The following is a 24,837-nucleotide window of genomic DNA, read 5'->3' on the forward strand; positions in this document are numbered from 1 at the left end:
CTTTGCTCCTAGGAATCACAGAGAATGTGATAAGGAATTCAGCATCAATAGAAATGCATGTAATTAGAATACTTCAAGAATTTAACTCCTTACTCCTGTCACAATGTTAAACACTTGGGAAATTCCTTAAGATAAAAACAACTAGTAGACTTAATAAATGGTGTATTAAAATAATGGCAATGATAGGAAAATTGCTGCTTTTCTGTAAGAACTTAACTGTGTATATAAATTACATCAAAATAATACATAAAAAACACTGGGGTTTTTTTCCTTGAATAGTTAAGGAATGAGTCATCAGTGTTATACCCTATAGCAAGGAGAAGAAAAATTACAATGACTCTCTCATTCAACCACTTAGTTGAAATTAATTGTATAAAGAGAGGACAACACAAACTTACCCAATAGTTTATAGCCTAATTTTTCCACTATTTCAACAAATCAAGACTCAGATGTTTACATACAAAATCAATTTTATTATAAATAAACAAAAAGAGGCTACTTAATACAAATATTAGCATTCCCTTTCCACTGAAACCAAAGGATACAATTTTATTAATTTTCATTTCTTTCTGCTACAGTCCAAATGACTGAACTTTTAGTCTGCAACATCCTTCGGTGTGTCTTTGCATCATTCCTGACTTCTGGAATATCCATGAATGTCCTAATATTATGAAATATAGCTTACTCTACAGTTTTTTAACTCTGGTTATTGGCAAAAAAGAAGTTGCTTGCTTTTAATGTGGAGCCATTCTGCTTCTTTGTAATCACAATATTGCTTCTACATCCACTGCAGAGAACAGTGTTTCTCAAAGTCATTATACCACCTGCATCATTCCCTTGGGGTGAGTGTCAGATTGCGGTTTCCAAGGCCCCAGGCTGCTGAATTCGAATTTCTACCTGTAGAACCCAGTAGCCTCCATTTTAACAACCTAAGCAGATGCTCCTAAGCACAGTCCTCCAGGGCAAAAGTTAGTGCCTTGTGCTGCACTAAGCTAGTCTGGTCTCCCCACAGTCGGTGCTCCAGGTCCTTAATCCTTTCAGGCACGATTAAGTTTCCAGATGCTTGGTGATCTTAGTTGCCTTCCTATGGATGTCCATAGCTGTTATCAATGTTCATAACTGTTTAAATTTGGCACCCAAAATTAAACCTGATCCTGTAGAAATGGTCTATTAATTCAGAGTATAGTGGAACTCTTTTCTTCCTTAATCTAACTATTACTTATATTAAAGTATCTTAACACTAGCATTTTTAGCAATTACTATACATAACTCTATTGGTTCATAGAATGCTTGTAACCAACTAAAGTCACAGATTTTTTTTTTACTTGAGCACCCATATTTATGCTAATCCAAACACAAAATTTTACATTTATCCCTGTTAGCTTTAATATGCCATCTTATTAAGATAATTTTCAAGATTTGCTTTCTTCACCTATTATATAAATGTGTTCACTGATGGCTTCATACAGTATGAAATAGTCTCTAATAGAAAGCCATAGGTCTCGGTCCTTTACCCTATTCTATTTGAGATTTTTATAATTGACTTGGGTGAAGATAAGGTGTGTACCTCTGGGGTACTCTGTGCCAAGATGTTCAAAGGCACAGAAATGCCAATTTTTCCTAAAGAAATGAGAGAGGGAGAATTAGTTTATATTTTTAAAAATTATGCCATAGAATGCAAATTCACATGGTTTTTAATTAGGACAGAATAATTCACAGAAATATCTCTTCTGCCAGCCACTTAGGACAATTGCCCTGGTCTCTCCAGACACAGTTTTACTTTCCCCTTCCATTAGGAATATTCCAAGGAAAAGTGTGAGAAGCACCAAAATAAGATACCCTGTTTATGTTCATGTCCTCTGCAGAATCAAGAAGTCTACATTCATCCAGTCATTTATAAAAATGCTGAATTGAATAGGGTAAGGGCATTCTACTAGAGAATTGTTCATAATATATAAAGCCATTTCTAGACATTCTTGAGGGGAGGCAACCCGTAGTACTCCAACAAGTCAAAGCAAACACCAGAACCTAGCTGCTATTTGATTTTCAAGTAGTCCTTTGATCTATCAGCCTAGTAACCTTATAAAAAGGAAATCATATTAGTTTATCAAAACTTTTCCTAGGTTGACATTTGTTGGCTCCTAGTGACCATAACATTCATTTCTGCCGCTCAGAAACAAGCCTTTTAATGACCTGTTGTCAAATCTGCAAACATGAATCAAGTTGTCTGTAATTTCCAAAATCCACTCTAGTCCCCTCTTTAAAAATAAAAATGAAGGTTACCCACCTGTGGTCTTGCAGTATCTCTCCTATTTGTCATGACTTTCCAAAGACTACCAAATAGTACCTCTGAGATTATGGTGAAAATTCTGTTACCACCCTGGTACATAATTTATCTGGCCTCATTTTAAATATCTTGGAGTTAGTTTACTAATCCTTTATCTATCTTGGGCTGAAATTCCCACTTCTCATAATTTATTCTCCATATTCAGTTTAAAAACCCATCTAGAAAAGGGAAGGAAAGAGGGAAGGAAAGGGAAGGGAAAGAGGGAAGGAAAAATAGGAGTTCAATTATTCTGCTACTTCTCTGATATACCTTCTGTTATCATTTTTAAGCAGTAGATGTATTATTTCCTTGTTATTTTTGACTGAAAAAAAAAAGCCTTATAGTTCCTTCTAGTCAACTTTACCATTTTTTTTTGTCCTCAATTATTTGGGGCCTTAATTTATGACACTTTTATAATAGATTTGCTAATTTCTACACTCATTCTTGACTACTCTTCCTTCTTTATATCTTTTATACACATTATATGAAATTTGAGATTACTAAGCAGCCATTCAACTTTCCTAAGCTTTCTCCCACTTTATTAGAATTATTTCATAATTACTTAGCGGAAGTGTGTGTGTGTGTGTGTGTGTGTGTGTGTGTGTTTAAATCTTTCCTTGTTAGCCATAATCCATTTTTGAGACTCAAGTCCCTGGGTCAAAACCTTTTTCTTTGAAATTTTTGCAAAAGTTTCCCAACGCACCTGTCTGACTCTATTCAGGGTTTGCTTTTCTTGCCATTATAAACTATTTGCTTGGAGTTCTCAACATTTTTCATGTCATAGCACACCGCTGATGATAGCCTCACATGTGTCACACCCTCACCATGTATTATGAGTTTTACAACCTCAAATATATTTTGTCTGAAAGTAAACTATTGTAATCATATTTAATTACGACATATATTGCTATATATCATTTATGATTGCTCTTCACAATGGTGACATTGACAAACAGGCTGTAGCTTATGTGCTTACGCGGAATTCCACGCTGCTTGCTATAACATCAACCTTTCTCTCCCACTCAAGGAAGCATAATTGTAAGAACATCAGAGCAATGATATCATCAGGATAACTTTGACTATGTTCAAACATATGTATTTTTAGAAAGTAGATGATTTACAATTTAATTTCTTTTATTATGAGTAACAAATTATTTGCAACTCACCTCATGTGCCAAGTCCAAGTTGAGGATGACAAAGGGGCTTTCTCCTGCCGTTCCTATCCCCTCCACACCACCAATTAGTTTTTCCTCGCCAGGCAAAATTAAGTCCAGGCTTCACTTGATTTTAGTTATGAGAGCAGTCGGTAATTTATCTCATCAGGATGGTCCAAGTCTCCTTTTGTGACAAATAACCTGCCTTTGTACAATTTGGGTGTCTTTTGGCTCAGTAGTTTATAACATTCTCCCACAGTTACGTTATTTCTAATGTGGTAGTATTTTGGCTGTCTGTTTATATGAGCCTTTCAAATATGGCAGTGAAATTCCAGGATGTCTTTAGAGTAAAGAAATGCACGTTTTTGCAATCATTAAATTTAAAACAAATTATCTAACATACGTTGAAGTTAAACACAAAACTGTCTTTAATAGGTATTTTTAAAAAATCCTAACAATGAAAATAATGAGTTAAAAACTGTTAGATCATTAGACAATGCACATAGCGATGAAAGCACCAAGGACAAAGAGGCAGGAAAGGAAAGGAAAGAAGACAAGAAGGGGAAGTTCGGGAATTTTGAACAGGCCATCCATCCACGCTGGTCTTCTTCTAATATGCAGATTATGGCTAAACTAGAATTCTCTTTTTCTTGTTAATTAAAAGCCATTTAGAATGAGCAGTTTTTCATTCTCCAGCTGCTTGTATTATAATTTCCACAATGTGTTACATTAAAGCCAATTTGTTTCTTATATAAAATACAGAACTTGCTTCTTAGCATATTTCAGGACTCCTGACATACCTTTATAAATCTGTTACATATTCCAAAATCTTTAACGTAAAGGGAATATAATCTTTAGTAAATATGGTGAAAAAACATCTTTAAAAAAATTAAATTTTATTTTTGAAGCCTCTTTTCTATCTAATCATGTGACCCACTCCAATTCAACTTCCCTGATGTTTTTAACCTGGAGTTTGACTAAATAAATCCACTGAATTTGCTCTTTCAAAATCCTAAAACATCCTTTTGGGATCTAAAAGGCTTTCAAAGTTCTTCCCTTTATCCACGTAATCAAAATAAAACATGGCAAAAGACAAAAGCTTCAGCCGTGGTCCTTTGGCTACCAGAATATCTTCTGACAAAGCAGAAGGAAAAAAAAAGAAGTGAAGGAAGTAAGGGGAGCGAAGAAGAGAAGAAAAGAGGGAAGGGCAAAAGAAGAGTAAATAAAAAAATACTAAAGAGATTGTTTTAAAATGAGCACATGTTTAAGAAAGACCCCATACAGTCTGCTGGCAGATGTATTAGAATACAACGGTTACTGTCTTTCCAAAATGGCCGTACTGTTTACCATGATCCTCTTTTTAAACTTATTTTTGCTCATACCTATATTTCTAAGGAAATATTTTTCCTTCCTCGCAATACGAATACCACTATACTGTACTGTAACGCATAATGGTACCAAGAGCTAGAACCCTCCCTGTCCACTGGGTTACATTTAACCTTAGTGAACGCAAAATTCTGTACTATTCCACTCTCACCTACCAGGCAACGGCAGCACATGGTGTCCACTGGGTTACATTTAACCTTAGTGAACCCAAAATTCTGTACTATTCCACCCTCTCCTACTAGGCAACAGCAGCAAATGGACACAGCAAATGCCATAAAGCACTTTGAACAAGAGTGAACATCAAGGCTTAGCTGGTTATACTAATCTCTCTTCACTGCCCAAAAAACTATCTTTTTAAAATTCAGTGTTTACTTTTTGTGACTATTTTCACAGGAATTTATTTTTAAGAACTAAAACATTCTCCTAAAATATACTATTAACTTCCTTAGCACTACCCTAAAAATTATTTCTATGGACATTTTCTCCACAACAAAAATCAAAATTATTTGTCTTTTCAGTTCAGAAGTCTCATGATTTTTTAAAACACACTTAAAAATACTCCATTTGTGATTTTCACGAAGGATATGAAAGTGTCCAAAAGTCATCCAAACAGAAGGTCAACTATACCCTTAGACCCTTAATTTTGTGAAAGAAATTTTGTGGAGTTCACATGTGCCTGAGCTGTAGAACCTTAGCAATAATACCGTGCTCTAGAACCCTCACTTTTAAAAGTCATGCGATTCCACACTTGACCTAGAGCAAAGCAGCAATTTTTCTGAATCATCTCTGGGCCTTCGCGTCCAGAGTTCCCCTACGCTTTGCGACCTGGGGGACAGCGTCTCAAATTGGATATACGTCTCTTTTGCCAAATCATCTTCCCAGAGGGAGTCTGACTTACACTGAAGTTTGCAAACTTTGTACAACAGGAAAAAAATCAACGGTAAGACAACGACACAGGCAGCGCCACTCACCACCATAAGGAAAGACCCTTGAGAATCACCTTCCTCTTCCACTCTGTCAGTAGAAAAGGTGATACATTGGTCTTTCAGGGGAGGCATTCCTTTTGGACAGACACATGCTATATACTGCCCACCAGGCAACAAGCCGTTTATGGTGACCTGGTTCTTGCTGGAGTCTGCATTAAGCAGCAGCAGGTCCTTCTCACCATACTTGGAATACAACACGCTCACTTCCGAGTTCTGCGTGGTGTTCACGGTGTTCCACGTCAAAATCACGCTTTCTTTGGTTTCGCTGACTACCTGGAGATTTTCTATCGTGGCATTCGTTTCCATCGGCAGGGCTCGATCCAACAATGCCAGCTCCTCTCTTTTACTTGCACTAGCGGGGGGAAGCTTACGGCCACCCATCTGCACCTTGACATTTTTTTTCCCGTCTGGGTGGAGTGACTGCCGGCTGGCCATGGTGGTGCTTGTGGATATTCTAGTGCTTGGAGGTGTGGCTGAAGAAACGGTGGAGAAGAAAGGAGATAAGGAGAAGGAAGCAGTGGAGGGAGGAGACGAAGTAGAAATAGGAAGAAAAGTGGAAGAAGCCGGGAAGGAAGAAGAGGAGGAATAAGGCCAGGGAGACAACGATGAAGCAGGTAGAGATGCAGACCTTCTAGATCCCAGCTGGCCCGCTTGCTCAGCGTGATCCCCAGTTCCTCTTTCAGAAGTGTCTGATGACACGGTGGTCGCGGCAACACCAACCACTGTCACAGTAACCACAGCTTCTGACATCCCAGCCAAATTTTTGGCCTTACATTTGTAATCCCCAGCATCCGCGTAAGAAATGCCCGTCAAGCTTATTATGGACCACCTGGCTCCCTCCCCTGGAGATTCCTGAATTACTGGAAGAAAGAAAAATGCATATTCTGTGAGATAAAAGAAAGAAGAAGACTCACACCACATGCCAACAGAAAAGGCAACGATTTCTGATTCTACACGCATCCCTCTCACAGAAGTCAAGAGGGAAATGGCACACTGCAGGTCTCTGAGGGCGGGTGATGCTTCTGTAAATGGTCATATTGCAAGTCTAGGACGTGCTGGGTGTCATGAAGTTTGTATGGCAAATAGTATTTTAAAAAGACACGGGGCTGAGAATTAAGAAACTTTGGTCCTAGTAAACTTTTGTCTACTAAGTGGTATGTGATTTTGGACAAGTCAATTAGTGTCTTTAGGCACTGTTTCCACATTTTTAAAATAAGGGGATAAGACAAAGGGATTTCAAATATCTCTTCCAATTTTAACCCACTGTAATTCCGTAAAATGTTTATCAAAGGAACTTACTTAAATATTTCTCAAGATTTTTTTCATTGTAATAAAATGCTAACTATCCACACAGTCAGAAGGTACAGTGGATCATTTTCTAGCCTGGAGGAGTCATATTTTCTATTCTTATCTTTCATGGTATATTTAATTTAGATAAAGTAGTAAACAATGAGGCTTTTATTTATGAAATAATATACAATTTTTGCAAAATTGGAATTTTACTTTCCTAAACACTAAAATCTGAATACATTTCCTTTCTGTCTTGGTTTCTGAAGCTTTATGAAGAATAATAATACACACTGAGTGGTATCTCAGTAGCCCAAAATTTAACTCACTACCTTAAACTGTGGGCTTAGGCCTTGACTTTTCAAAAATTCCATCAGGTTTCATTATTTCAACCTGAATTTAAATTTAATTTGGAAGAGTTTAAAAAATATATCCCTTTAACCATCAGAATATCACTATTGAAACTAAAGCCAAAATATTGATTTAGTCATAGTAAGATATAAAAAGCCATGTAATCAATATTTTTAAAAACTACACCTTTTGCCTCATAATAAAGTTTCTATGTAATTTATTATTTGAATAATCATTCAAAAATAAGAAACTTATATGAAGTTCCCCTGAAGGAAATTGTGATGGTTACACATTTAAAGTGAGCAGTATCCAAGATGATGGAGGAAGGATACAAAGGCTTTATCTGCAACCATCCATCCATTGTATCCTGTTGTTTTCCACCCAAGAAAAAAATCAGATTGTCTAACTTCATCCATGTAGTTAATCAGACAAACTGAGGACAATATTAATCAATAAAGTATACCTTTCAAATTTCTTCCATTCAACAATCTTAGTGTATTTTATTAGAAATAACCAGCCAATGTCAAATTATACAAAAACACCAGATTAAGTTCAGTCATTTGTAAACTCTTTGTTTCAAAGGCCTGAATTAAGAAGATACCTGTATAATTAACTGGTGAGCTGTCTGGTCTGGTCCACGTGAGCTGTGGGGTGGGGTAGCCAGTGGCATCACACCGCAGCAGAACATTACTGCCCACAGCAGACGTGATCTGGGTGGCCGAGGTCATCACTGATGGCTTCAGACACTGCTTCAACTCGGCCCGCTGAAACAAAATCCCTGTGAGGCGTTCCGGTTCACTACAAACCATCAGTGGATCAAGAAGTACTACTGCAGGGTCAGCGACTTTTGACAATGCCATTATTTTGGAAATGTGACAGTCACAGAACCATGGGTTGTCCTGCAGACCTAGACCAGAAGAGAGGGAAAGGTTGATAAAGTTTTTCTTGATGACTTCCGTTTGCATCACAGCCTCGTGGGACAGCATTTCTGCACTGTGGCCCTAAGAACAATAAGAGCTTTGAGGGATCAGAGTCACCTCTCTGTCAGTTCTGCCCTGTACTCCAGCCACCTAAATCAATATATCCTGTCAGTTCAGATCATTCATGATCGTAGCTAACAGTTATGGAACATTTACTCTGTACCAGGCTCTGTTGTAAGCACTTACCTGTATTAACTGATTTAATCCCAACAATTTTGTGAAAAGAGTATTATTTCCCCCATTTTAAAGATGAAGAAGCTGAGACACAGAGAAACCAAATAACTTGACCAAGGTCATTTAGCTAATCAGTGTCAGAATCAAGATTTGAATCCAAATACCATAGAATGTCATAAATATAGTGAGAGATTTCTAAGGCGTCATCAAAGTATTTATATTGTTATAAGTATTATTAGGGTGCTGATAATACTTATTATATTATATTACATTATATTAGTATTAGTATTATATTATTATATTATATATTATATAAGTATTATTAGGGTGCTCAGGGAGGTGAAGGGATCTGCCCAAGGTCACACAACTGGATGCAGTCAGGATTTGAACCTTGGTATCCTGATTTTAAAGCTCTCTTTTCTCTACAGCTGTGTATATGTCTTATGCTGACCTCAGGAAGCTTGTATGATTCTTCCAATTTCATACCAGAAGACATTAAGGCACAAAGAAAGTACTGCCTTGATTCTGTAAGTAGCTTAGAGTCCTAAGTCCCAGGCATTTGAGCCTCCTAGTCTAATACTTCTTCCACCATAACCCATTTCTTTTCACCTAAAAACATCTAGAGCATGGGTGGCAGCTGTAAGTGCTGTCATCTACAAATAACAAGTGTTAAAGCAGCAATGTCTGGAGCATAAACATCTATAAAGGGAAAGACCAACGGCTATAAAATTAACAGTTTCCTTTATGCTTTGAAACTATTATAAAAATGTGTTAATGGTGAAACAAAATTCTTTTAAAAATTAATCCAATTGATGATATCTAAAAGTTATGTAAACCAGGAGTAAATATTTTTAAATCCCTCAAAAATAAAATATTTATTCAAGCTATGAAATATCTGAGGTCAAGGGTGCAACTTTTAAAGCCTGAATAATAATAGTAATCTGAGGGCTGAACACATTCAAGTGTTTTTTTCTTCTGGGGACAAAGGTACAAGAACTCTCTGAAGTTAAACTATTACTTGTACTGCATTCCTTCAAGGCAAAGCAGCAACCAGAATCAGCAATTTGCATTAATTAACTTATTTTATATAACTATTCTTGGATAGGGGCAAATGAACTTTGTCTTGTCGCTTTTCTAAAAGGGTAATAATGTTTTTCATGCATCACAGTAGTTGGATGTGCTATTCTCTATGAAAAGTCAGCAATAAATTCTAGTACAAAAGTTATTCTGCAGACTATAAGCTCTTGAAGGCAAAAACCATGCCTTAGTCAGCTTTGTGGAGGCACTTATACTTAACAATTCAAAAGAGAAAGTAAAGTCTTTTCAACAAATGGTGCTAGAACTACTGGACATCCACTCAGGAACAAATAAACCTCAACCCCTACCTCACACTATATCAAAAAATATTTTGAGCTGGGTCACAGTCATAAGCATAAAAGTTAAGAATATAAAGCTAAAAACTGAATATAAAAGTTAAAACTATAAAGAAAGAATATCTCTATGACCTATAGGTAGGCAAATATTTCTTAGATGGGATACAGAAATTACTATAAAAGGAAAAACTGATAAATCGGATATCACCAAAATTTTAAACTTTCTTACCAAAGGCACCAAGAATAAAATGAATAGACATGTCACAGACTTGAGAAAATATTCATAATGCATGTAGCTGATTAAAGACTTATATTCAATAATAAAAAGACAAACAACTTTAAAAAAGAAATATACCAATGGGCAATAAGCAAATGTAAACTGTCAATACCATTACACATCAGGGAAATGCAAATTAAAATGACAATGTGATACCACTTCCTGATGTATCTACCCACAAGAATAACTGAAATGAGAAAGAATGACAACATCAAGTATTGGTGAGGATATGGAGCAAGCACGTTGTGCTAGAGGGAGTGTAAAACAGTACAACCTCTTTGGAAAACTGGCAGTTTCTCAGAGATTTACATATATAGCCATCCTATGACCTAACAACTTCAATCCTAGGAATTTATCCAAGAGAAATGAGAACATATGCTACAAAAAGCTTTGCACAAAAATGTTAATAACAGCTTAATTCATAATAGCTAAAAACTGGAAACAGTTCATGTGCCCAACAACAGGAGAAAAGATGAACAATTGGTACAATCATACAACTGAATATAACTCAGCAATAATTAACTACCAGCACATGCAACAACATGGGTGAATCTCAAAAACGTAATGCTGAGTGAAAGAAGCCAAGCACAAGAGTGCTTCTTAAATGATTCCATTTACATGAAATTCTAGGACAGGCAAAAATTAACCTATAGTAATAGAAGTAAAAATAGTAGTTCCCGGGGTGGAGAGATTGACTGAGAAGGGGCACAGAGGAACTTTCTGGGGTGATGAAAATATTCTGTATCTTGATAAGGGTGTGCATTTTGTTCAGGTATATGTTTATCATCATTTGCCAAATTGTATACTTAAAATCCACTGTACGCAAATGATACTTCAATTCCTCAATTTAAAAAAAGTTAAAGGAGTTCCCTGGTGGACTAGTGGTTAGAATTCCAGGCTTTCACTGCCATGGCCTGGATTCAATCCCTGGTCAGGTAATTGAGATCCCGTAAGCTGTGTGGCATGGCCAAAAAATAAAATTACATAAAATTTTTTTTTAAAGTTTAAATAGTAAAAGAGTGATGTCTCTAGAGATAAATTGTGAAGTTGATGCTTGACTCTGCCTCTTTACCAGCTGGAAAAAGAAGGTGATGACAATTATAGACCCACCTCATTGGGTTGTCCTAAAGGCTGAGATACTGTCAGGCAGTCCTCAGAAGAGTGTTTGGCAAGGAGTAATCCTTAACTGTGTGGGTTTGTTTTCTCCATGCCTAGGAAAGAGCGGCACACCAATAGGGACTGAAAAGCATTTGTCAAACTAAATCAATGCCATTTTACAGAATTCTGTGGGAATACTCAGAGCCACTACTGCCCTTCTGACAAACTCCATTCTGAATAGAAGAGCATTTTACAATGGAGCTAATTTGGGTAGCAATAAAAAGGACCCAAAAAAGAATTTTATACTCTCTCCTACTGCAGGTTTTTTCCTCCAAGATAAACAGTATAGGCCTTGCAGAGTTTGCCTGTGTAAATATTTCCTTATTATTGAAAAAGAGGCCATGGAAATTTACCTGTATTGCAAATCAACAATCTAGTTTCATAGTTAATTTAACTGTTCACTTGCAGGACACTAGTTTACATTTTTACAGATACATTAAAGGACAATTGTATTAGGTTGATATTTTTATTCACACAGAAGAGAGAGGAAGTAATTGAAAAGCCTCTCCCTAAATTCTTTTTAATTAAATAAATATGTGATTTAAAGAGATCAGCAGAATAATATACGAGGGTGAGTCAAAAATTATCCACACTCTGGCTGTAGAATTTATTTTAATTAACTTTTAGAAAAGACAAATACATCATTTTTCAACATAATCTCCTTGTTTTTCAATTCACTTTGTCCATCTGTCAACAAACTTTTGTATTCCCTCATTAAAAAACATTTTAGGCTGAGCTGCAAGCCACAAATATACTGCTGTCTTCACTTGTTCATCAGAAGTGAGTCTTCATCCTCCTAGGGCTGCTTTCAGGGGACCAAACAGGAGAAAGTCCAGTGGAGCATGATCAGGACTATAGGAAGGATGCTTTAACACCTCAAAACAAAGTTTTTTGCAGTGTCAACAGTGTGGGCAGAAGTGTGTGGACCTGCACACCTTCAGACCACAAAAAACAAATCACTGCACATTGCTCTTCTTTCGTGCAAATCACAAGTGGGGCATCCATTTTTGCTTGCACTGCAGTTATAGATGAACTGATGTAACACATTCACAGCAGTGACTGGGAAGATGGTAGCCTTGAACTGAAAGCACTGATAAGACAGTGCAGCCAACAGAAGCTTTAATATAACCAGAGTGCAGACAATTTTTGACTCACCCTTGTATATGAGGAAAATAATTCTGGTATTATTACATACCTTGTGCTATAAAGGAGTGGGGAAGAGCATGGGTTCTAGAACCAAATGGCTTGTATTCAAATCCCAGCTCCATCACTATGTGATAATTGAATTTGGGCAAGTGTTTCAACTTGTGCCTCATTTCTTTATAAAATGGGGATGAAAAGGTATTTACCATGGAGTTAATGTGAGACTAGAAGGAAGTTATACCCATAAACTTCTTGGCCATGAGTAAGCATTCCACCATATTAGCTATTACTATTATTATTACAAATAGAGTCTGTTAACAAAAGTAAACATAGGGCAATAAAAATGAAATGGAAACAGAATGTATCCCACTGTAGTAGTACAAAGGCAAATTCTACAAGGCACCTGGTAAGACATAATTGCAACAGTTAAACACTAGAGTTCTAGAAAATCTAGAGCTGGTTCTCATTACCACATTTTAATGATGAAATTGGAAGACTCAAATATAGTTAAAATAACAAAAAAGCCAAACTAGGAAAGTCTTTCTTTATAAGAGACTCACATCTCAGTCACAGCTGCTATAGGTTGTTGTTGATCTAAAATCATAGCCTCAGAGACTGTCCACCTTAGGTTCTAAAAAACTGTCACATACACTTAACATTTCATTACATTCCTGTTAGCAAGATGGAGTAAATCCTGTCATCTCGATTTTCCAGATGTGAAAACTGAGTTTTCTGTGTGTGATTCACACACATGAACTAGTCTTCTTTTGAGAGTGTAGCACTTCTTTCCCCTTTTTGTCACATATCAGTCATGACTTCGCTAAGGTCAGCTACCACACATGGCTGGACATGTTTCAAAATATCTTTTGTTATTTATTATCATGATTATTATCATGATTATAAAAGTAATGCACGATCATTGCAGAACATTTTGAAAATTAGAAAAGCAAAAAGCTATCAAAGAGAACAGTTAACCAATTAGTGTAACTCTTCAGTCTTTTTCTTTGCAAATTTTAAAATAGTTATGATCATGCTTTATATACAATTACATAAATTTAATGTTACACTAAAAGTATTTTCACATTAGTTTTTAAAGAATCTGAACCCTTCCTCAACAAAATATTAGCAAACCAAATCCAACAGTATATTAAAAGGATCATACACCATAATCAAGTGGGATTTATTCCAGGGATGCAAGGATGGTTCAATATCCACAAATTAATCAATGTAATAAATACATCACATTAACAAAATGAAGGATAAAAGTTACATGATCATCTCAACAGATGCAGAAAAAGCTTTCAACAAAATTCAACATCCATTTATGATAAAAACTCTCAACAAAATGGGTATAGAGGGAAGGTACTCAATATATGAATGCCATATATGACAAACCCACAGTTAACATCATACTCAAGGATGAAAAGCTGAAAGCTTTCCCTCTAAGATCATGAACAAGACAAGATGCTCAGTCTCACCACTTTCATTCAATACCGTATTGGAAGTCCTAGCCACAGCAATTAGGCAAAAAATAAATAAATAAATAAATAAATAAATAACATTCAAATCTAAAAAGGAAGAAGTAAAACTGTCACTATTTGCAGAGGACATGATACTATATATAGAAAACTCTAAAGAACCACCCAAAAAAAAGAACTAATAAATGAATTCAATATAGTCACATGATACTAAATCAATACACAGAAATCTAATACACTAATAACAAACTATCAGAAAGAAAAATTAAGAAAACAATCCTATTTACAATTGTATCAAAAAGAATAAAATACCTAAAAATAAATTTAACTGAGAAGGTGAAAGACCTGTACACTGAAAACTATAATAAGACACTAATGAAAGAAAGTGAGGATTACACAAATAAATGGAAAGATACCCTGTGTTCATGAATTAGAAGAATTAATACTGTTAAAATGTCTATACTACCCAAAGCAATCTATAGATTCAATGCAATCCAATCAAAACTCCAATGGCATAGTTTACAGAACTTCAACAAATAATTCTAAAATTTGTATAGAACAGCAGAAGATCCCAAATACCCAAAATAATCTTGAGAAAGAACAAAGCTGGAGGTATTATGGTCCCTGATTTCAAACTATACTACAAAGCTACAGTAATCAAAAGAGTATGGTACTGGCACAAAAACAGCCACACAGATCAATGGAACAGAAATGAGAGCCCAAAAATAAACCACACACATGTGGGCAATTAATTTACAACAAGGGAGTAAAGAACATACAAAAGAGAAAGGACAGTGTCTTCAATAAATGGAGTTGGGTAAACTGGGCAGCTGCATGCAAAAGAATGAAACTAGCTAACACTATACACAAAAATTAGCTCAAAATGGATTAAAGACTTCAACGTACTTGAAACCATAAAATTCCTAGAAGAAAGCATAGGTGGCAACCTCACTGACATTGGTCTAATTCAGCAGTCCCCAACCTTTTTGGCACCAGGGACCAGTTTCATGGAAGACAATTTTTCCACTGACCATGGCTGGGGTGGGTGGGGGGTGGTTCAGGCAATAATGTGAGTGATGGGGAATGATGGGGAGCAGCAAATGAAGCTTCACGCACTCGCCCACTGCTCACCTCCTACTGTGCAGCCCGGTTCCTAACAGGCCATGGACTGGTACAGGTTCGCAGCCTGGGGGTTGGGGAACCCTGGTCTAAGTGATGATTTTGTGGGTCTGACTCCAAAGGCAAGGGAAGCAAAAAGAAAAATAAACAAATGGAACTAGACTATAAAGTTTCTGCACAGCAAAAGAAACCATCATCAAAACAAAAATACGACGTACTGAATGGGAGAAGGTATTTGTCAATCATATATCCAATAAGGGGTTAATATCCAAAATACATAAAGACATCATACAACTCAACAATAAAAACAAATAAACAACCTGATTAAAAAATAGGCAGAGGATCTGAATAGACATTTTTCCAAAGAAGACACAGAGATGGCTAACAGGCACATGAAAAGATGTTCAACATCACTAATTATTAGGAAAATGCAAACCAAAACCACACTGAGATACCACCTCACATCTATGAGAATGGCTAGTATCAAAAAGACAAGAAGTAACAAACGTCGGAGAGGATCTGGAGAAAAGGGAACCTCATAAACTGTTAGTGGAACTGTAAATTGGCGTAGCCACATGGCAAACAGTATGGAGATTCCTCAGACAGTTAAGAACAGGGGACTTCCCTGGTAGTCCGTGGTTAAGTCTCCACACTCCCAATACAGGGGCACAGGTTCAGCCCCTGGTCGGCGAACTAAGATCCTGCATGCTGCATGGCACAACTGGGTGGAAAAAAAAAAAAGAACCGAACTACCCTACGACCCAACTATTCCACTTCTGTTCCACGAAACAACGGACAAAGGATTAACCTCCAAAATATACAAGCAGCTCATGCAGCTTAATACCAAAAAAGCAAATAACCCAATCCACAAATGGGCGGAAGACCTAAATAGACATTTCTCCAAAGAAGACATACAGGTGGCCAACAAACACATGAAAAGATGCTCAACATCACTAATCATTAGAGAAATGCAAGTCAAAGCCACAATGAGGTACCACCTCATACCGGTCACAATGGCCATCATCACAAAATCTAGAAACAACAAATGTTGGAGAGGGTATGGAGAAAAGGGAACTCTCCTCCACTGTTGGTGGGAATGTAAGTTGGCACAGCCGCTATGGAAAACAGTTTGGAGGGTCCTTAAAAATCTAAAAATAGAACTACCATATGATCCAGTAATCCCACTACTGGGCATATACCCAGAGGAAAGCATAATCCCAAAAGAAACATGTACCATAATGCTTATTGCAGCACTACTTACAATAGCCAGGACATGGAAGCAACCTAAATGCCCATCAACAAATGAATGGATAAAGAAGATGTGGCATATATATACAATGGAATATTACTCAGCTATAAAAAGGAAAGAGATGGAGCTATATGTAATGAGGTGGGTAGACCTAGAGTCTGTCATACAGAGTGAAGTAAGCCAGAAAGAGAAAGACAAATATTGTATGCTAACTCATATACATGGAATCTAAAAATGGTACTGATGAACTCAGTGACAAGACAAGAATAAGGATGCAGATGCAGAGAATGGACTGGAGAACTCGAGGTTTGGGGGGGGGCGGGGGGTGAAGGGGAAGCTGAGACAAAGTGAGAGAGTAGCTTAGACATATATATACTACCAACTGTAAAATAGATAGCCAGTGGGAAGTTGCTGTATAACAAAGGGAGATCAACTCGATGATGGATGATGCCTTAGAGGACTGGGACAGGGAGGGTGGGGGGGGAGTCGAGGGAGGGAGGGAATACGGGGGTATGTGTATAAATACAGATGATTGACCTTGGTGTACCTCAAAAACTGGTACAAGAGTGTAAAGCAATTATATTCCAATAAAAAAAATGTGGTGTATATACAAGGGTGAGTCAAAAATTATCCGCACAATTCTACAGCCAGAATGCGGATAATTTTTGACTCACCCTCATACATACAATGGAACACTCTTTAGCCATAACAAAGAATGAAATCCTGCCATTTTCAACAACATGGATGGACCTTGATGATATTATGCTAAATGAAATAAGTCAGAAGGAGACAGATAAATACTGTATGATTTCACATGTGGAATTTAAAAAACAAACAAATAAAATAAAACAAAAACAAAACTCATAGATAGAGATCACAGTAGTGGTTACCAGCGGGTAAGGGGAAGTGGTGGGTGGGTTGGTGAAATGGATGAAGGGGGTCAATTGTACAGTGATGGATGGTAACTAGATTTGTGGTGGTAATCACTTCATAGCACATACAGATGTCTAATTATAATGCTGTACATCTGAAACTTACATAATTTTTTTAAAAAGAATCTAAACCCTAAAACATAAAGCTGTTTATTTCCATAGACAATGAAATTTCATATCCATTTCCCATTTGATCCCTAAGTTCTCATTCAGATTTAACTCACAAGTGAAAAATATTAATGTTCTGTAAATTATTTCTTCATATTAATATTAGGAATTAATCATGAGAGCTATTACTAGCAATTTAGTAATTTGATTTTATTTTCTACTATATATCTCTTTTGGGTAATTTTATGAGAACCAAGAATTGCAGCCAAAGACACTTATAAAAATAGTAGAGAACTCAAATTGCAATGTTTATGTTAAGAAAATTTCTAGCCATTAGTCTTACTCATAAGGATCAAATTAGTGACTAGAATAAAGTAAAGACATAGTACAGTATGGGTCTGCATGGTTCCTATTAGAGTATTTATTTTAAGGACTCCACAATTATTGTTAAACTAATTTTTTTCTCTAACCCATCCTACAATACATCTTTTATTTTCTAATAAAAAATGTTTGAAGGAGTAGATAGTGGGCAAAACAAGAAATAGTTGTGTAAGAAAAATTTGTGTGACCTTTTCTCTATCTGGTTATTACCCATATTTTTAGTTTCATAAGCAATAAACCACATATACATTTCAACAAAAGTAATGCTAAAGCCATTTAAGTGCTGTCACAGTACTTTCTCTTTTTTTCAGCTAAAAAAATTTTTCCTGAAGTATAGTTGAGGTACAATACTATATAAGTTATAGGTGTACAATATAGCAATTCAAAATTTTTAAAGGTTATACTCCATTTATGGTTGTTATAAAATACATAGTACTTTATTATCAAAAAAATCTCAAATTTATCTTTTATTTATATTTTATTTCAGCTAATATTCGGCAAGTGATATTGGTCAGTAAGAATTTCTGGCACAATTTCTTAGCATCTAGTTGCTTTTCATTCCAGAGACTTATAAGTCATTTCACCAGCCAAACACTCAGAATTTCTTTCATCCTTCTGAGAACTGCAACCGCTTCTGCTGCCATGATGGATACAACTTGTGAAATAACAACACAGCCTTATTGGGTGAACAAAACTTTAGCAAATCAAACTGCTTGGTCAAAGCCTCAGGCTTGTGTCTCATACGAAAGTGGAAAAGGCCTCACTGCCCACAGATACCGCTGAGAAGGGTCTCAGTTCACTGATTTCAATTGGGCAGCCACATTTACTGGGCACTCACCATGTGCACAGCACCATGCAAAGCACTGTGGGAAGACACACAAAAAGAAGAGAGGGCCTTGCTAGAAGGAGCTTCCATGTTAAAATTCAAGACAAATACCCATAGAATCTAAAAAAAAGTCCGGATCTAAATATGCAAAACTAATCGCAGCTAAACTAAGAGACCAAATCCATTAGGATATCCATTTAGGGTCAGTAAAATAACTGGTGTCTAGACTAGTTCTTTTTAAATTAAGAATATTTGGAAGCATACTGCCCAACGAACTGAACCAATTAAACCACTGCTACCTCATAAAGATGCAATGCCCTTCTCCCACCCCTGAAGAGCCTGGTGAAGGGCTGAAAAGAGACCAGAGCAGAAGGTTGGTTGTGGCAGAGCAGGGAGCACCTATGTGCTCATGGGAATCAGTGTGGGTTGGTAGATTTTCTCACTCTTCTCCAGGTTCTCTAAGAGCGGCATTGGTCTTTCACTTTATGAGGCCAATTCCCTTCTCTTCCCCCAACACACACAGAAACACACGGCTGCCCTCACCCCACACACATGGATGCATACATGCGCACACACATACAGGCATGTGCATGTACAGACACAGAGTCATTACACTTACACAGGGCAGACGGGTAAACTGACCTAAGTCAAACGATAACGTGCTATTCCATCAAAAGTGCAAGTATAGAGTAAAACGCCAAATTCAATAGACATGAAAATACTGGACAACTGAAGGTACACAGGGCAAATTATCTGGATGCGAGAAGCCCAGAGGCTGTGAGCTTACCGAGAATAATTCTTCTCGGTGAAAGGTCCAGGCTTCTGGATGATGCTGTAACTAAGTGGGACCAGCTCTCCAGGAAATCTGGAGGCAGTGTGGTTAATCTGTTGCTTGATAAATCCAAGTAGGCAAGGTTCTTCAGGTACCTGACTGCCTCGTTTGGCACACTGGTTATTCTGTTATTGTGCAAATCCAGGGTCCTCAGACGGGGCATGTCCCTCAGAGATGTCCAAGGGAAAGCAGCCAGAGAATTTCCATCCAAGCGCAACTCGTGCAGCTGCTTCAGGTTGTAAAAGCTGCTGGTGTCAAGGCTGGCCACAGAATTGTAGGTCAGCCAGAGGTACTGGAGCTCCACCAGGTAATAGAAGGCCTCAGCGGGGATCCTATGGACAACAGTCTTCTCTATGCGAAGCTTCACAGTGTCCACGGGGAAATTGGTAGGTACCTCGTTCATATCCAGGTCACTACATAGCACAGACCTAGCGTCACAGAGAAATGGAAGGAAATCTGTTTTCTGAAACTCATTTTTAAACAACAATACTTAATTGAACATGCATTGAATTTTTCATTCTCTACTGGCTTATACAAAATATCTACTCAGCCTGGCTAACCTGTTCATGCATAATTTGCCATTATCATCACCTTCTTCTAGGTTGAACCATATGAAATGGTCATTTTTGTAGTTTGCAAACAATCAAACATCAGCAATTTTATGTGATTCGACCTGAACTCTGTATGTGTCAGGTCTACGCAATACACATCACATCCATCCCCGTATTTAATCATCACAACAGTCCAATGAGTTGGATGCTGGGTAGTAGGTAAAGGCACCAGCCCTAGAGTCAGGCTGATCTTGGTTTGAATCTAAGCTGTATCACATCCTTTGCGGCCATGGGAAGCCACTTCACCAATCTTTCAACTCATTTTCCCACGTGGCACTGTTATGATGATTAATTGCAAAGGATGGAAAATTTTACACCTTCCTGGCACATAATAAGCACTCAATGAGTGTTTGCTATTATTATCATCAATCTCAGTTTTACAGATAAAATAACTGAGGCCCATCTACATTAGGTAACTTCCCAGGGTCACAGAGCTTGTGGTTACACAACCACCTGCCAAAACCACATCTGTCCAGCTCCAAAGCACACACTCGTAACCTCTTTAGGAAATGGCCTATTTTAAAAGGATCCCCTATTGAAGTTACAAATTGATCCTTTTAAAGAGGAGCACAAGAGAAAGGAAGAAAAAAAGGAAGGAAGGAAGGAGGGAAGGAAGGAGGGAGGGAAGGAGGAAGGAAGGAAACGGCAAGGGTTCATCCTAGATGATTAAAATTAAGCCCTATTTTAACAATGTGACCCTTGCATTGCTTTCAGCCTCAGGAATAAACCAGTAACTGCAAGTTTATTAATTTTTTTTTACCACACATTAAGTGACCTTGAGCAAGTCACCTCGTGATCTTGCTTAGTGGCACGTGTAAAACAGGCTTAGAAAAACAAGCCTGTCCCATGTGTGGGTGTAAAGTATGAAAAATCAGAAAATTTAGATTCATTTAAACCTGAAAAAAAAGACCTATTCATCTCCCATTATATATTCAGCCGCACTGGATTGCTAAAAATGAACAACAAAAAGTTTTGCGAAACATTATCTAAATTATAATACATTACACATGTACTAAGTAATAACAAGAAAACGCCATTCAGTTAAACACATCACATTAAATCAGGGAATTTTTAAAGCCAGGCTACAATGTAAAGAGAGGGAAGCAGCATAAGCAATGTACTGGTCACGTCCTCTCTCTTTAACTTTAGGAGAAGAGCCTATGGCATCATTGGAATTCTCTAGGTACACCTCTTACTCTTCATCTCTATTCTGGATCACACATTTCAGGGCTACTTTCTACCAGAATGATCCAGCTTCTCCTCATTAAGTCAGCATTCCAGTGTGTGGTGATGGAGGAAAGCCTGGACTGGAAGCCTCTTTGTCAGCCAGTCACCGCAGCCACTCAATGCTATGACCTTGGACAAGCCACTTGGTCTTTATATGATTTAGTTTATTCACGTAAAAAATGACAGTGGTCAAACTAGATTATTTCTGGAGTTCTTATCAGGCATAACATGCTATGATTTTTATAAAATCCATCAGTAATGGGGCCACCATGAAGAAGGAAACTCTTCTGTGACGGTTTTCTCGAAGGTATTCTGATCTGAGTCATTAACTGCCGCCGATCTTTTGCCAAGTCCGTCTTTAAATTGTTACATTCACCTTGCTGTCTTCAACCACCTAGTGACTATCTCAAGGAGATACCAAGAGTTGGTAAAGTAAATTTTATACAATAACAAGACAAAGTACACAAAAAATACATGTTAATTATTATTTATTTGTATAAAGTTGTGAAACCTAAATTGAGCGATTCTTTGAACAAATTAGTTTGAGGCTCACTGTTCACTTTAACTGAGTCACACAAGAAAATCTGATTTTGTCATTAAATATCTTCTCAAAAAAAAAAAAAATCAAGGTTTACTATGTTTAGCCAACAAGAGTTCTGTTTTACATTTAACTTCTTAAAGGACTCATGCGTATTATAAATAAATACCTGTAATCACTCCACAAGTAGGTATTAAAGCAACACACAGGTTAAGTATCTTCAGTAAGGTCCCACAGTGTCTGAAACACAAGGGGCTGACCCATTTCTTTCAAACTCCAATATCTTAAAATGAGAAATTCTGATTATGAACCTAATTTCACTCATGTGATCGTCCTTCTTACTTCCTGAGGTCTATCCAGTTGCCATGAATAATCCTCAAAATGAAACAGAAAACCCTGGAAGCAAATGATCTGGGCATGTCACACATCTTCTGATCAGCCCTGCCCTCTTGTGCTAATCAGGCTGAACTGGCCACACACATTTCAGTGGTTTGACCTCCTGCAAGGTTCGTTTTGTGAATACAAGTGCAATGAATATTTTAGTAACACAGAATGTGTATGAGAGTCTCAAATAATCTGAGGGGCTTTGAAGGAGTTAAACTGCTCGAAATGAAAACAGGAAGGAGCAGGCAACCAGGATTAACACAGTTAAGTTAAAGCTTATCTAAATTAAACCTTCTCTCCTCTGATTTCTGATCAACAATTTGCTTTCAAAACAAGGCCATCTGGTTTGAGTCCTTTTCCTCGGAATCATTAGAACACTTAGTAGCAAGGAGAGAAGCATACCTTGATCCCATGCCGTCATTTCTGCCATGATAATCACAGGTGCACTGTGAAGGACACGAACAGCTCACTCTTTCCAAAAGGCTAAGCGCAAGGCACAGACTTGCAAAGAGATGCATGGCTCCTTTATTTGGACAAAAGGTAAAAACCAAATCCTAAACCTTCAGAAACCGGTGTGCCAGGAATACAAACGGCCATTTAGTAACAGCAGATTACACAGGATTAGCTGAGATCTGTAGTTACTTAACCTTCAAGTGTATCTTGCAGGGGATCAATCGACCTAGCCTTTGAATCTGCTTTCAGCAAAGTAACACATTCTAAGAGAAATGAACATCAAACACGTGTCAGGAAGATTTCAGTTAGTTGCCCATATCTAGGTTTGCAAAGAAATGCCTATTAGATCCCTTTCCTATAGAAGTAATTGTTACTATACCTTGAAGACACACATAATGTACAAAATAATTCAGTTTTAGCAGATGTTACAAGACACTGTAGATTACTTGCATGTTATAACATTATAAATTTTACTTTTTGCTTTTTACCAGCACAAATAATATTTAGTTTCATAAAATTTAGCTTTAAAGATAGCACATGACATAAAATTGATTTAGAGTAATCAATATTGCCATGTACCGGTTAGCCCCCAAAACAAACTAAACAAAGTCTAGTTCCTAGAGTTTTTTAGGCAAAATGCTTCAATCCACCACTGCCTTGCCGGCACTAAGACTCCGGTGACAGTGCGGCATGCAGTTCTCCCAGGTCATCTCTGTGCAGTGCCGGCTCATCCCAACACATTTATTTTTTTAGTGAAGGCCATTATCTTTGTTCAAGAATATATAACTAGTTTCCCAAGTTATGGGCAATCAAACCTTATCTGAAGCTTAACCCTCCTGTTTTTAGCATATATTAGGCTCTATCAGAAAATAAAAATTAAATTAAATATTTTAAAAACTACTTCCATACACATAACATAGAGAATCCACAGGGTCAGTCAAGGATTTAGGTAATAAATACATAAAGCACTTAACCTTCTTCTGGGGTGGTTCATCATCTTTAAACCAAAAAACTTTTTCAAAAGAAAATTAATTCTGTAAAAATAAGAATATTATGGAAAATACTATTTAAAGCTAATAGGAAACATATAGAAACAATAGTGTCAAAAGAATTTCCTCAAAATAAAATATTTCAGATTTTCAGGATCTGCACATTTCATTTGTTCATCCAATATTTACTGAGCATTTACACTGTACCAAGCACTGAATGAAGTCCTCAGGGTACAAAAATGAATAAGACATGATCGCTATGCAAAAGGAACTCACATGATAAAGAGAGGCACAGAGTACACTTGTGAAGAAGCACTAGAGAACACCAGACCCAACAGTATTGGTGGGGAAAGGCTTCCTAGGGCGGATGGTACCCGAGCTGCCCCTATAGGATGCATACTAATGTATTAAGGGGAAAATCAGGAAAGAGGCATTGCAAGCAGAAGAACAGCAGGAACAAAGGGATGGAAGTAAGAAACAGCATGTGGTCCTTAGAGACATACAAGCATTTCAGGTTGTCACGACATATGATTTGAGGCGGGAAGTTTAAAAAGAGGGGAGGAGATAAAGCTGGAGAGGTGGGCAAAGATGAAGTCATGAAGGAAGGTCTCAGATGTCCTGGCAAGGAGCTTGCACTCAGCCTGCAGGCAACAGGCAGCAGTAAAGATTAGGCCAGGAAGTGGCACAGCACACGACCCTTTTAGATAGATTCCTCTGATGACTATGTGGAGGAAAGGTTTAAATAGAGCAAGCAAAGAGGGAGGAGGAGGCTGCGGCTATAGTCCAGGTGAGCAGCCACAAGTCTGCAACCTGGACTGCCCTGTCGGTCACAGCTTAGATAACGCAACCTCTGGAAATGCCTAGGAGGGGAAAATGCCTGACTAGATGAAGGAAAAGAAGGGATTTAAAAGCAACCCCAAGGTTTCCCAGCACGGAGACGCAGTTGATTGGTAGTGTCCCTACGTGCATTTCCAAGCAGGGGAGGAGGAAGGAATGGCAGAGAGGTGGCTAGAGCTCTGATCAGCAAATGACCAAAATGGTTTCTGAATTATTCATTTCGTGAATGTTATGATCTACATACGAGCAAGATATGCTAAACTGAGTACAGAAGAACT

At 37.4% G+C, this 24,837-nt stretch overlaps 1 protein-coding gene and 1 long non-coding RNA gene across 2 annotated transcripts; both read right to left on the reverse strand.

The window, feature by feature from the left end:
* Positions 1 to 581: 581 nt before the first annotated feature.
* Positions 582 to 3,815, reverse strand: LOC130835035 (uncharacterized). The gene is made up of 3 exons (XR_009048816.1): positions 3,493 to 3,815; positions 2,288 to 2,505; positions 582 to 1,620 (listed from the first exon to the last, which is right to left on the reverse strand). It is a non-coding gene; the product is annotated as an uncharacterized LOC130835035 (long non-coding RNA).
* A 1,509-nt stretch (positions 3,816 to 5,324) lies between these two features.
* Positions 5,325 to 24,815, reverse strand: LRIT3 (leucine rich repeat, Ig-like and transmembrane domains 3). The gene is made up of 4 exons (XM_057706240.1): positions 22,683 to 24,815; positions 19,476 to 19,948; positions 8,092 to 8,397; positions 5,325 to 6,712 (listed from the first exon to the last, which is right to left on the reverse strand). The coding sequence occupies exons 1-4, from the start codon at positions 22,796 to 22,798 to the stop codon at positions 5,592 to 5,594; spliced, it is 2,016 nt and encodes a 671-aa protein (XP_057562223.1). The 5' UTR covers positions 22,799 to 24,815; the 3' UTR covers positions 5,325 to 5,591.
* Positions 24,816 to 24,837: the final 22 nt, after the last annotated feature.

Source organism: Hippopotamus amphibius, chromosome 13 (assembly GCF_030028045.1).
Source record: "Hippopotamus amphibius kiboko isolate mHipAmp2 chromosome 13, mHipAmp2.hap2, whole genome shotgun sequence".
In the NCBI taxonomy this organism is placed as follows: Eukaryota; Metazoa; Chordata; class Mammalia; order Artiodactyla; family Hippopotamidae; genus Hippopotamus; species Hippopotamus amphibius.